We start from the raw sequence: 15139 nt of genomic DNA, 5'->3' as shown, positions 1-15139 counted from the left end.
GGATACAGAGTGCACCGGACTACAACTATAAAGGACGTAAGGTGTGTGATATAGTAAAACACTTACTAACAGGTAATGCACGTTAGCATTACGTTAAATGACAACTTTACCTGTTACTTACCAGAATAGCCTCCTACACGTGCGACGAATGACAGCAGGCAGAAGGCTGCGCGTTTTTCAGAAACACACCGGAGTTAAACTTACGCCGCGTTATTTACCGGCACTTCTATCACCAACATATGCAGCCGTTAACTCATATGTGGTAGTAACACTGAAATTACTTTCTCTGCGTCAAAATAAGGCAACACTGTGATTTTGATACTTTATCATTTATACTTAACTGTACCTTCCTCCCATTCCTCCGTCTCTGCTTATTGACATTTAGGAGAGTGTCAGATATAAATTAACAATTCAAAATTATCAAACAAAGACAGACACAACACTGAAAAGATGACAAAGACACAGTTTGAAAAGTAAATATGTTTTATTGCAAATCTCTTATCTTAACATAGCCTACCTTATCATATGTTAACTTAACCCATCTTATATTTTAACTTAGCCTATCATCATATTTTAACTTAGCCTATCTTATCATATGTTAACTTAGCCTATCATATTTTATCTTAGCCTATCTTGTCATATCTTAACTTAACCTATCTTATTATATTTTAACTTAGCCTATCTTATCATATAACTTAACCTATCTTATCTTATTATATTTCAACTTAGCTTATATTAATATATTTCGTCTTAGCCTATCTTATATTTTAACTCAGCATATCTTATCCTATCGTATCTTATAGCTACATTAACACTTAAACAGTATCTCTTTCCGTTGGGTCCCGCGGGATCCCAGTCCCAATGCAGGGCTCTAACACGGGTATTCTAAGAAAAAGAAAATAAACACTTTACTTAACTTTACTTAAAGCAGTCATATAACTGCATTATACATACCCAATTAATGCCTTATAAATCATTTATAAAAGTATAAAAAACACGGCTGTAAATACTTATACAAAGGCATAACACATTATAGCTATCTTGATAATGCATTATGAATGCTCTGATCTATATATACACAATAAATATCTTCATAATACATTATATCGGCCATTAATCCATAATAAACATGGCTATAATGTGTTATGCTTTTTTTTCTTCAATATTTATACCCATGTCTATAATATATTTATGGATGCATTACAGTGCATTGTGAAGGTGTCAATAATGCAGTTATATTACTGCTTTAAGTCATTTGTAAACCTGAATTCACAGCCTTATAATTACTGCCTCTTGCTAATTCTTCTGAAAGGCAGGGGACAGCAGAAGAAGCACCACTTCATCTTCTTCTTCTTCTTCTTGTGGCTCTTCTCAGTATCATCTTCAGAAAGATCTTCGGCATTCACATGGAATGATACTTCTTCTTCACTGTAGATCTTCTCGGCAGCATCAGCATCTTCTTTTGTTTTATCTGTCTTCATCACTTCAGTCTCGTCCTCTTCCTCAGGTCCTTCTTCTGGTATAGTCAGTAGCTGTGATCTGTCTTCAGATGCCACCATACACTGAAACCTGACCAGTGTGGTAGCATCAGCATCTTCTGCCTGCTGGAATACCACATCAGCTTCTTCATTTTCCTCAGGTCCATCTTCCTGTAAAGTCTGCAGCCATATTCTGGCTACATATGCCGCCATGCACTGCCAACTGTCCACTGTGGCAGCATCAGTGTCTTCTGCTTCCTGAAGCTCCTCATCTGTTTCTTCATCTTCCTCAAGGTCTTCCTCCTGGATGGGTTCTAGCCAAGTTCTGCCTACTTGTGACACCACATATTCCACAGCATTCCCTGTACTTTTCCCTCCTCCTCCCTTAACCTCCTCCACATTCACTCCCACCTCACATACATTCTCCTCACCTCCATTTAGCATATCCATCATACTAATACCAGCCTCTGTCCCCTCCATCACAACCCTGGAGGCCTTCCCCTCAAATGTTCCCCACTCTGGTACCTCCACATATTCCTCACTACTCTGCCCCCTTACCTCACCCTCCCCCCGGCTTGTCCGGTCCTTCCTGACTTTCTTTTTTTTGTTAAGGTAGCAAGTTTTATAAATTTCCCAGTCTTCAGATGAAAGGCCGTAATTACTCTGAAGACTTTGAGATGAAATACTAGTGCTGGCTAGCAGTCCATCCTTTCCCACACTCTCCCCTCCCTTACCCAAATCAGTAGACCCCCCCAATCCCCCCTTAACCCCCCCAGCCTGGACAGTGGGGAGTGTCACTGGTGAGAACTCCTCCACACCTTCTCCCCAGTTGATCACTTCATCCCACAGGTTCCAGGCTTCCCAGTGTTGGGTGTTGGTCCATCGATCAGCTCTCTCAATTCGCTCTCTGGGGAATAAATGAGAGATTAACCAGCACTTAACAGAGATAATAAAATAAATAAAGAGCTGGAAATTCTTCAACCATACAGAAAATAGAATTGTTATAATTATTATAATAAATAATTACAGGGTTCACATATATAAAAAAGAAAGAATAAAAGAAACAGCGAGCAAAATTGCAAAAAAATCTACTGTAAAATGCACGATACTGTAAGTGCAATATCATATTAAATAGTAATGTCACCAAATTATAACTAGAATCAAATACGAAACAACTGTGCTCCACATCAAATGAATACCCAGATGCATACTACCAAGAACTGAGTTAACACTAACCAAGCTAAGAATATTTGAAAGTGTTAATCCTGTGTAACAATGTAAATAGATGTAATGATAAACTTAGAAGCATCTAGCCTACTCCGAAAGTAATGGCCCAATTTTTATTTAACAATTTACCTACCACCCTGTACAGTAGGGGGTCCCAACTTCCGGTCGGTGTTCCGGTACCGTCCGCGCGGAGTATTGCACCGGGCGGCAGACAACCGGGGGTAGAGGAGCCAGCCGTCCCGTTTATTAGGGGATCGCGCCGTTTTGGAAAGAAAGCTGCCCGTATTGATGTACGGAAATACGCCATTAGCCCCGCATGTCCGTATACACCGTCAATCTCCCGCCGCTCGGCGTGGGAACCCCCAAATTATACCGCCGTCTTACCCATCCGTGACACTTTTCTACGACGGAAACTGATCCGCGGATATCGAAAGGTTGGGAAGCCCTACTAAACTAGCATGTTTGAGATGAATTTACTAACCAAATAGTCTGTCATTATTTAAATATTAGCAACCACAGTAGCAATAAAAAACCACTGCACTTTAAATGACGTTAAAAAATATGTAATATGAAAAAAAATGTAATGTTTTTATTGTATTATAGACATTTACTATGTCATTATAGTATAAAAGGCTAAATAATCAAAGTAGCACAACATCAGTTGAAGAATTCAAAGACATTTTGGAGAGCTAACAAGCTACTCACCTCTGCGCCATTTTCACTCAGAGTTTGTTGTGCTTCAAACGGTAAAGTTTGTTTACGTTGTTTCTATGGAAACTGCTCTGACTCTCCGCTTGACCGTAATATAAAGGCATGTATGCAGTAATTTTCTGATTGCAGATTTGATCCCTATGCAGTAATTGACCACTGACCTCTTGGACCCTCTGGGCTGCCTTCACCTGCATTGAGGCAGCTGTTACGTTTGCTGTCATTACATTCAGCCCAAAATATCAAAGTACAGGATTTAAGATTTGAATTAATAACAGGACTGTGGGAAACAAAACATATATGTTATTGATCCCTCGAAGAAAGTTTTCAATTTTCTCCTTCTTTCAGTTCTTAAATAACGTGTCAGTTTTTGCTCTGTTTGGTTGGGATTTACCATTTTAACATTGTAGCAGTTCCTAGGCAATACACAGACAAATTCTTTTTTTTAGGATGGAATTGTTATGCTGTAAACGATTACCTTCACGTTTCAACAAAGGTACTTGCTTTTGATATATAATTTTTTGTACATGTGTACTCTGGTCATACCCCTTGTACATATGGATTGCATGGAAGGACAGTCACTGCAGTCACCTATACTCTCCCTGTCTGCTTTTCTCATTTAAGTGTTGATACGGCAAAAGAGGATGGACCTTTTGTAGAAATTTCCAGCCAGAGACTTGGTTCCTATATGAAGAGAATATTTTATTTTAATTCAGGCTAAGAAACTACAGAAAACCAGCTCTGCATGTGATCTCCCCTTTACTGCACAAGGAGGGCACACACATCAACAATTAGCAATGCAGCAAAATACAGATGAACAATTTCTCACAGTTTCAGAATAAATCAGATTTCTCTGTAATTCAGAGATTGTCTAAGACTTCTGCTAGATCATTTTCTGCACTTGAACCTAATTTCAAGATAAATGACACCTGGGTCTATTAAAAGAAGGTGATGCTGCCTGACCCACCACCCAAGGCTGGGAGGAAAGGGAGGAATACTAGTCAAAGGAAGGAAGAAAAGCAGCCCACCCTATCTCATAGTCATGGATACAAAAGTCAGGGAGTGTTACGAAGAAGACACCACACTTAAGACCATTGGTTTTATGCACTGAATTACACCAGGTAGAGTTTTTGCATTCTAGCTGTGTTACGTAACATTCCTTAGCCTTCATTTGTTTCCACAGAATGCAGGACATAATTTAGGGTGCCAAACAAGACAGCGGAACTGCAGTATAGCCAATTATTTGTTTCAGTAGTTTTATAACAACTCGAACATAAAATGTTTGTTTTTCTTAGATAAAAGTCCAGTTGAAACAGACTTTATTTTTAAATGTTAGATTGGATTTAAGAGATGGAACATGTTGCTTGTGTTAATACTGCTTTGATTTTGAGGATGAAGTCTGAAGTGTAGGTGACGTGTAACAGGTTGTTATTTTACTTTTAATTTATAATTATACAAGATTCTGTTTTCCTTCTTCTGTCTAACCTGATGGGTACAATATCCTTTAAACTTTCCCATGATGCTTTTGTCCTGCATCGCCCCTCCCTCTGTCTTTTCCCCTTTATAAGGGTCCCGACCTCATTTCCTCTTCCCTTTGGTGTATTGCACACGTGGGAAGAGGTGAGGATCTAGTGGCAGGGTCCCCCGAGTTAGTAAATCAATTGTATAATTATGACCCATATATTATATATTATATTTGATTTATTATTCATCATAAGCAGGGGATAGAAAACACGTCTATACATAAGTATATACATTGTTTTACTTTGTGCAGAGAGAGCGAGAGGGCCAGAGCATATGAAGTTTACCCCTTTCCTTATTGTTCCCAACAGTTTCAATAAAATCCAGGAACGACAACGGCGTCTGTAATATCCCTTCCTCCTGCACCCCACACACACCTGATAACACCCCAAAACACAATGCAGAGTATAGGCAGGGAATGACCGGTTACATAGGTACACTAGTGCGGCTTGTAAATATGCCCTTAATTTATGCCTGAATATCCCTCCCATATAGTGGCTGACCACATATCATGTGAAAGACCCGGAGAGAGTGAGTGTATATATATATATATGTATGATGTGCATGTGAGAGACACCATCGGAAGTCCGGTTCAGTTCCTCAGAGGCACTGCTATGGAGGCACTTACAGTAATAAACTTGCTGACCGCAAAAACTGGCACTATGATGGAAGTTATGCAGATGTGCAGAGTAGATGGAATAATTTTTGTACCTCAATAAGATTGTATGCCTTTTGCCTGTGTCTCCAGCCAGTGCCGGGGGTGAAACGCGCCTGCAATTATCAGCGGGATAACATTATCGTTCTTTTTATTCTGTGGAAAATGAAAGACCGATTTGCTGGCCAGATTTATTTATGAATCATAAACATGTTGTGGGCTATATAAGTAAAGTCAGGGCTCTCAAGTCTTATGCATTGACTGTGAGACACTTGCATTTCAACCAGTTCACATGTTCACACACCGCACCTTATGTTTGTCAAGCTGAGAAGTAAGGGTTAGGGTTATAATTATCAATACATAATGTACTTCCCTGTGAAACAATGATGCTGGATGTTTATTTGCATATCATGATATGGTGCAGCCTTTTAAATGCATTGAATTATGGTCAGTGTTAAATTATCAGCATTGAAACTGAATTGATTTTTGGTCATTTTTTTAATATTGAAAAATTAATGGTGGCGAAACCTTGATATAAAGTGACTTTTTCAACATTGAAAATAAGATGCTGAGTTAACATCAATATTATTGAAAATAAAAATGGAAAAATGAATTTATGGGGGGCGGCATGATGGTGCAGTGGTTAGCACTGTTGCCTCACACCTCTGGGACCCGGGTTTGAGACTCTGCCTGGGTCACGTGTGTGGAGTTTGCATGTTCTCCCCATGTCGTCGTGAGGTTTCCTCCGGGTACTCTGGTTTCCCCCCACAGTCCAAAAACACGGTGAGGCTAATTGGAGTTGCTAAATTGCCCGTAGGTGTGTGTGTGAGAGTGACTGGTGTTTGAGTGTGCCCTGCAATGGGCTGGCCCCCCATCCTGGGTTGTTCCCTGCCTCATGCCCATTGCTTCCGGGATAGGCTCCGGACCCCCCGCGACCCAGTAGGATAAGCGGTTTGGAAAATGGATGGATGGATGATGACATAACTGGTCTGTGAACATTAGTGAGCATATGATGTTGGCTGTCCAGGAATGTAATAATGTGTGCAGTGTTACATGGGCCCAGGGTTGCATGATGGTGAACAGCACCGTTCTAACTTATAGCTGCGCACATAGTTATGTTACCACTACGCTGTCCTGGGACATTGATTATGGCACCGTGTACAATAATGTTCCTGCCATGCTAACACGTTCACTGTTTCTTTCAAAAGGGACTCTGTAAATGTGCTTCATCCTGATTCTGTTGCATGCCAGTACACGAGATAATGCAGAGATGCTCACATTGTTCATGTTTTGGGAGATGGTGTCATCCTCTGTTATACGCTGCTGTATTTCTCGTAGCCTAATGGAATTATTTGTGATCACCATATTAACTATATGGGTCTCTCGTTCTTCAGTGAACATTCTTCCTCTGCCCCCAGATTCTGGATGTCTAGCAGGTCTGTAGAGTAACCATTTCAGTTTTTACCTGTACAGCATTGTTGTGTTTCTCATTAGAGTATAGTACTATTACAAAACGTACTGTGAAGTAACTGTACTAACCGATTCTCATTTGGAACCGTCCTTATGATGCCTGCTACAGCGTAGCGGCTCAGGTCAGACTGAACCCATTGGCCAGCTTCCCTCAGGGTCATTCCATGGTTGATCACATGATCCACTGTTGTAGCTCTGATGACATCAGTTGTTCTATTTCTTCTTACCCTTCCTCCTTCCTCTTCACCTCCTCATCCTCTAAATTCACCTCCTAGTCTTCATTCTCTTCCTCGCCCTTCTCTAATTCTCACTCTTCTCAGTCTTCCTTCTCCCTCCATTGTTCTCCACACTGAAAGCTTACTGTACCTGTGGTTTATTTATAGCGCTCATGCTGATTGCAAAGTGAACTAATTATCTAAAACCGTTTTCACATGTGACAGTGTGGCCAGACAGCTGGCAAAGTAGTGTAATCAATAGCTATAAATGTGTATAGTTTTACTAGGAGTGTGTTGATCATTTAGAAATTGTGTGTAAAACAGTGAGTTGTGTTTACAGTTCCGCAAAAAGAGTGCTGTGCAGTGGATTGTATTTACACATTTGCAAATTGTGTGTTACAAAAGTGCAAACTGAGTGCAAAACAGTGAGTAATTTTGCTATAACTATTAATAGTTTTATAAGAATCATTGTTAGTGTTTAAGTATTCAGAAAAACTGTAAAAAAATTAAACGGGGGTGACTGTCCATTAAGCTAATCTGCAATCCTATTACACATAGCATGACACAGTACTGTTTTTGACTTTTTCTTTAAATCCACCGCGATTGTGATGAATGGGGCAAGAGAACAAAAACCACAGAAATGGCTCTTTGCATGCTATCCAGTGACTACGCGAGATGGTATAGTCTCTATGGTTTAACTAGAGAAGGCTTGGAGGAAAATGCTATGGAAAACTGATTATTTTGTTTCTCATGCCTGGGCTCTCTAGGAAAAGCATAGAGACCATATGTATCTCTACAATTGTGGAGATTTCTGTGGGGTGCACATATATAGTATATATCAAATTTATATTATATAGATTATATCTAAGCATCATTCATACTCAAGTGAGAAGACAGTTATAAATCCATCTTAAGAAAAGGCTTCTGTGTCGGAAAGGTACAGAAAGAGCCTAACGCAGGTTTACAGGAAACAATCATGTGGTGTAGAACACAAGGACATGGACAGAGAAAGGCAATGGCACAACCCCTCAATATGATCAATTCATCTACTCTGTGTCTTCCTCCCAGCTGTCAAAGTAATTGTCAGCAAATGATGTACTTGACACGTACATTATTTACGTGTCAAGCCGTTCGGACGTTTTAACACGTCATGTCCAGTTACGTGTACTTTACTGTTTACAGTAACTGGCAGTCATTGGACATAGTGCAATTATTATTATCATCATTATTTGTTATTATTATTATCCATCCATTTTCCAAACCGCTTATCCTACTGGGTCGTGGGGGGTCCGGAGCCTATCCCGGAAGCAATGGGCACGAGGCAGGGAACAACCCAGGATGTGGGACCAGCCCATCGCAGGGCACACTCACACACCATGCATTCACACATGCACACCTACAGGCAATTTAGCAAGTCCAATTAGGCTCAGCATGTATTTGGACTGTGGGGGGAAACCGGAGTACCCGGAGGAAACCCCACAACGACATGGGGAGAACATGCAAACTCTGCACACATGTGACCCAGGTGGAGTCTCGAACCCGGGTCCCAGAGGTGTGAGGCAACACTGCACCACCATGCCGCCCCACTCTCAAGACCACATCATCTAATATAATCTCAATATGTGACTGTGTATATTTCTCACACAAGGATAACTGAGAGGTTATCTGATAATGCTCCAGTCCAGTGTCCATAATATACACTTCTTCATTACGCTAATCGTTATCAATCGCATTTTCAGATGCAGAACTATGGGGACAGAAGCAAAAAAGTTACTCATTGATGCCTTTAGTGTAACTGAGCTACAAAAAATTACATCTGCTCAATTTTTGCTCCACTTCTCTTTTCCTGCATTTCCATGAAACTTTCAAGTTGGCGCTGGGGCTTGTGGTCAACCAATAGGAAAAGTTTATCACTATAAGCCCCACCCAGTAAGTCTTGGTCGAGAAAAAAGTATGTTCTTTTTGGAACTAAAAAATGGTTCAGGAACTACCTCCTAAGACCTTCAATTGGGCCAAGTTCGTGCAGTAGGAAATCGCCTTATGACCCGCAGCCACAATGGCTTGTTTAGAGACACCGGTTCAGCTGCCTGTATGCTTTTTCACCTGCGGCAGAAACAGCAGGCAAACCAGCACAAACAAGGTATGAACATGCAGTAATGGGGGTTCAAATCCCCAGACAGCGCCACCCACTGGGCCACATAGCATTTCATTTATCAGCAAATGTATATTTAAACCTTTGAGGTCCATCTCAGGCTCTTTGCAAGCAGAGATCAGGTCACTGAAATCTGAAGCAGTGTGTTACTAATCTTACTAAAGCATGACAAAAGTGCTCACTTCTTTAATATTTATTCTGTGATCAAAGCATTGACTGCAAAAAACAAGGAGACCATAACATCTCTAATAGGTGAAAACCCTAAATGTCAAGCGCCCCCTACTGGCTGGCTGCAGTACCATTATTAGTGAGCTTGGGCCTTCACCAAATCAGCCAAATGTAAATGTCACGTCTATCAAACAGGAGACCCTGCTTTCAGGAGAAATGGTTTAAAGATCACACTGGGCTCCATTACAGCCCCCCCCCTCGTCTTAAGGGGGGTTCTTTGTTTCTACTGTGCAAAATAATTTGCAACACAAATGTCTAAACTGGCATGAAAGACACATTCAGCTCTTGTGAAGACTGGCATGTGAAACTGGAAAAGGCACTGGGGAAATTCAGTGCACATAAAGACAGGCAGTGCCACAGATTAGCACTGATGACATGGATTCAGAAGATCAATCCTGTTAATATTCAACCTTCAGATGAGCTGGAAAGAGCAGCAGCAAGTGAGGAAAAATCTTCTGAAGTTAAGTACTTGGCACGGCAAGGCCTGGCTTTTCGAGGTGTTGGTAAGGAGAGTGGGAATTCTGATCCTTCCTGATCCTATTGGTTTTGATGTGTGTGTTGTAAAAAACCCTATTTTCCACCCGTGTCATGCACTGCCGCAACCAGAAGAGGGCAGAAGATATGGCACAAAAACAAAGGAAGAAGCCTAACTTTAAAAAAACTTCAAAAAACATCAAGACTCATCCAGCATGGGGTGGTGGGTTAACGAATAACACAAACAATCAAAGAATAAGCAAACAAATGAGAGAAAAGATGCAGAGATGACTGAGAAGCAGGGGATGACTGGAGAAAAGACGACAGGACCAGAAGACAGGAGGGATACAGGGAGAGCGGAGAAGACAGTATAACTGAAGAATGGGAGAAGAGGAGAGACCGCAGAGGAAGGAGAACATAGATGACTGGAGGGGAGGGAATATAGGAGCAACAGAGAGAAGGAGGAAGGGCTGCGGAGGAGAAGACAGGATAAGAGGGGAAAATGTGAGCAGAGAAGGACAAACACCCCCACTGCCCAGCAAAGTGCACTTGTAAGTAAACCACAATTTTAGCCTTGGGCTCAATATCTGGACTTGTCTCTGTGTAGCAATGCATAGAATCCCTGACACTGGTTATGACTGTACTGTATTAGTCCTAAACCTGCCATTATAGTGTAAGAAGAAAAGATTTTTTTTTTTAAATAAATCATTTTAAAAAAAGGTAGAGCGATGTAGCCCCCGGAGAAGTCCCCCCCCCCCCAAAAGCCCTGTTTGTTCCCTTCTAGCTTCCAGATGAAACTCACAATGCACCCCAACGCCACCTAACTTCTCTTCCACATGATGCACCTTATTTACCCTTTGAATCCTGTCTATTATTGAGCGTTTTTCTATCCATTTGATTATCAGCTTATTACACTGTATGTACATTAGTCAGCCACATATGCTGTACGGCTTTGTTTTCCGGACAGTCTGGGCTACTCAGATATGTCATGATTCGATTTGTAAATGCTGACAGTCTTGATATTATCCTTCTTATCAGGAAAAACTACTTCTGCATATAGATATTTCTCAATTTTTAGTCTCATCTAATATAAAAATTGGCAGGTAGTACAAATATAATCTTATAAATGCTGAGATTAGAGTATCTGCGATGCAGGAATGCAGGGGTTTCATTGGGGCCCTTTCTATGGCTTAGTACTGTGAAGGAGTACATGGTTAGTGCCAGGCGCAAATGAATATCTTTGATTTTGCATCCATTTGGTAACTTGTTGAAGTTGTCTGATAGTCAGTAATACATGGTTTAATTAATATGATTCTTTATTTACTACTTTATAACATCTGAAAGAAACTGAAATAGGAAAGCTTATTTTAATTTATGGTCCACTGGATAAACACAGACATTACAGACGGTTTTAGAGTCTAATGCTGAATGTTTTTTGCTATCATTTTTCTGCCTGCATATGCTATGATTGGTGCAGTGAAATTTGAGAATGTGTTTGTGGTCAGTATCATAGCCTCAGACAACAAACCAACGCTGTAGCGTGTCACTGTGTTTACATGTGAGAGGGGTTCCAGTTACATAATGGACTCGTTCTAATTGTTTTGACGGAGCTCGACAAACCTAAAAAATAAATGCTGGTTTTATTAAAAACTATGTCATATAGCTATATTCCAGATTTATTACAGCCAAACACATCTCGGAGCTCCGAGGAACCTCCTTCTCCCTACATTTCCCTCCTTCACACTCTTCCCTCAAATACTGTTACATTTGTCTTTTTTCCACACTCACACCCTGTCTTGATCATACTCTGACTGCATGGCATCCATATGCAGGGCAAACTATTTTAGTCTTATCTAGTATAATAGGACATAAACATTGAATTTGATAGTTATCTTTTATTTACACATTAAAACACAACACATGAACATGAAGGGATCGTTTGCATTTGCAACCAACACCTCCGCAAACCCCCTGTGGAATACTGGCCGCGGACAGGGGTGGGAATCCCCAAGCTGGAAGACTGTACTGCATCATGTTAACATTAGCTAGCTAGTTAGCATGGATACAGAGTGCTCCGGACTACAACTATAAAGGACGTAAGGTGTGTGATATAGTAAAACACTTACTAACAGGTAATGCACGTTAGCATTATGTTAAATGACAACTTTACCTGTTACCAGAATAGCCTCCTACACGTTCGCCGAATGACAGCAGGCAGAAGGCGGTGCGTTTTTCAGAAACACACCGGAGTTAAACTTACGCCGCGTTATTTACCAGCACTTGTAACACCAACATTTGCAGCCATTAACTCATATGTGGTAGTAACACTGAAATTACTTTCTCTGCGTCAAAATAAGGTAGCACTGTGATTTTGATACTTTATCATTTATACTTAACCGTACCTTCCTCCCATTCCTCCGTCTCTGCTTATTGACATTTAGGAGAGTCTCAGATATAAATTAACGATTCGAAATTATCAAACAAAGACAGACACAACACTGAAAAGATGACAAAGACACAGTTTGAAAAGTAAATATGTTTTATTGCAAATCTCTTATCTTAACATAGCCTACCTTATCATATGTTAACTTAGCCTATCATATTTTATCTTAACCTATCTTGTCATATCTTAACTTAACCTATCTTATTATATTTTAACTTAGGTTAAGTTATATGATAAGATAGGCTATCTTATCTTATTATATTTCAACTTAGCTTATATTAATATATTTCGTCTTAGCCTATCTTATATTTTAACTCAACATATCTTATCCTATTGTATCTTATAGCTACATTAACACTTAAACAGTATCACTTTCCGTTGGGTCCCGCGGGATCCCAGTCCCAATGCAGGGCTCTAACACGGGTATTCTAAGAAAAAGAAAATAAACACTTTACTTAACTTTACTTAAAGCAGTCATATAACTAATAAATAAATAAATACCCAATTAATGCCTTATAAATCATTTATAAAAGTATTAAAAACACGGCTGTAAATACTTATACAAAGGCATAACACATTATAGCTACCTTGATAATGCATTATGAATGCTCTGATCTATATATACACAATAAATATCTTCATAATACATTATATCGGCCATTAATCCATAATAAACATGGCTATAATGTGTTATGCTTTTTTTTCTTCAATATTTATACCCATGTCTATAATATATTTATGGATGCATTACAGTGCATTGTGAAGGTGTCAATAATGCAGTTATATTACTGCTTTAAGTCATTTGTAAACCTGAATTCACAACCTTATAATTACTGCCTCTTGCTACTTCTTCTGAAGGGCAGGGGACAGCAGAAGAAGCACCACTTCATCTTCTTCTTCTTCTTCTTGTGGCTCTTCTCAGTATCATCTTCAGAAAGATCTTCGGCATTCACATGGAATGATACTTCTTCTTCACTGTAGATCTTCTCGGCAGCATCAGCATCTTCTTTTGTTTTATCTGTCTTCATCACTTCAGTCTCGTCCTCTTCCTCAGGTCCTTCTTCTGGTATAGTCAGTAGCTGTGATCTGTCTTCAGATGCCACCATACACTGAAACCTGACCAGTGTGGTAGCATCAGCATCTTCTGCCTGCTGGAATACCACATCAGCTTCTTCATTTTTCTCAGGTCCATCTTCCTGTAAAGTCTGCAGCCATATTCTGGCTACATATGCCGCCATGCACTGCCAACTGTCCACTGTGGCAGCATCAGTGTCTTCTGCTTCCTGAAGCTCCTCATCTGTTTCTTCATCTTCCTCAAGGTCTTCCTCCTGGATGGGTTCTAGCCAAGTTCTGCCTACTTGTGACACCACATATTCCACAGCATTCCCTGTACTTTTCCCTCCTCCTCCCTTAACCTCCTCCACATTCACTCCCACCTCACATACATTCTCCTCACCTCCATTTAGCATATCCATCATACTAATACCAGCCTCTGTCCCCTCCATCACAACCCTGGAGGCCTTCCCCTCAAATGTTCCCCACTCTGGTACATCCACATATTCCTCACTACTCTGCCCCCTTACCTCACCCTCCCCCCGGCTTGTCCGGTCCTTCCTGACTTTCTTTTTTTTGTTAAGGTAGCAAGTTTTATAAATTTCCCAGTCTTCAGATGAAAGGCCGTAATTACTCTGAAGACTTTGAGATGAAATACTAGTGCTGGCTAGCAGTCCATCCTTTCCCACACTCTCCCCTCCCTTACCCAAATCAGTAGACCCCCCCAATCCCCCCTTAACCCCCCCAGCCTGGACAGTGGGGAGTGTCACTGGTGAGAACTCCTCCACACCTTCTCCCCAGTTGATCACTTCATCCCACAGGTTCCAGGCTTCCCAGTGTTGGGTGTTGGTCCATCGATCAGCTCTCTCAATTCGCTCTCTGGGGAATAAATGAGAGATTAACCAGCACTTAAGAGAGATAATAAAATAAATAAAGAGCTGGAAATTCTTCAACCATACAGAAAATACAATTGTTATAATTATTATAATAAATAATTACAGGGTTCACATATATAAAAAAGAAAGAATAAAAGAAACAGCGAGCAAGATTGCAAAAAAAATCTACTGTAAAATGCGCGATACTGTAAGTGCAATAGCATATTAAACAGTAATGTCACCAAATTATAACTAGAATCAAATACGAAACAACTGTGCTCCACATCAAATGAATACCCAGATGAATACTACCAAGAACTGAGTTAACACTAACCAAGCTAAGAATATTTGAAAGTGTTAATCCTGTGTAACAATGTAAATAGATGTAATGATAAACTTAGAAGCATCTAGCCTACTCCGAAAGTAATGGCCCAATTTTTATTTAACAATTTACCTACCACCCTGTACAGTAGGGGGTCCCAACTTCCGGTCGGTGTTCCGGTACCGTCCGCGCGGAGTATTGCACCGGGCGGCAGACAACCGGGGGTAGAGGAGCCAGCCGTCCCGTTTATTAGGGGATCGCGCCGTTTTGGAAAGAAAGCTGCCCGTATTGATGTACGGAAATACGCCATTAGCCCCG

General features: G+C 40.5%; 1 protein-coding gene across 3 annotated transcripts; it reads right to left on the bottom strand.

Moving 5' to 3' along the window:
* Window positions 1-501: 501 nt before the first annotated feature.
* Window positions 502-14319, bottom strand: LOC125722782 (uncharacterized). 3 transcript variants are annotated; one of them, XR_007386581.1, is made up of 2 exons: window positions 12768-14319; window positions 502-653 (listed from the first exon to the last, which is right to left on the bottom strand). XR_007386581.1 is itself a non-coding variant. In XM_048998986.1 (2 exons), exon 1 carries the CDS (start codon window positions 14074-14076, stop codon window positions 13402-13404), a length of 675 nt encoding a protein of 224 aa, XP_048854943.1. In that variant the 5' UTR covers window positions 14077-14319; the 3' UTR covers window positions 502-1276; window positions 13395-13401. The 3 variants fall into 3 exon arrangements, 2 of the variants coding, with proteins under 2 accessions (XP_048854943.1, XP_048854944.1); XM_048998986.1 differs by having other exon boundaries at window positions 502-1276; window positions 13395-14319; XM_048998987.1 differs by lacking the exon at window positions 502-653 and having other exon boundaries at window positions 12686-12999; window positions 13395-14319.
* Between the last annotated feature and the right edge of the window lie 820 nt (window positions 14320-15139).

Source organism: Brienomyrus brachyistius, unplaced genomic scaffold, assembly GCF_023856365.1.
Source record: "Brienomyrus brachyistius isolate T26 unplaced genomic scaffold, BBRACH_0.4 scaffold42, whole genome shotgun sequence".
In the NCBI taxonomy this organism is placed as follows: Eukaryota; Metazoa; Chordata; class Actinopteri; order Osteoglossiformes; family Mormyridae; genus Brienomyrus; species Brienomyrus brachyistius.
This window is presented reverse-complemented; position numbering and strand designations above follow the sequence as displayed.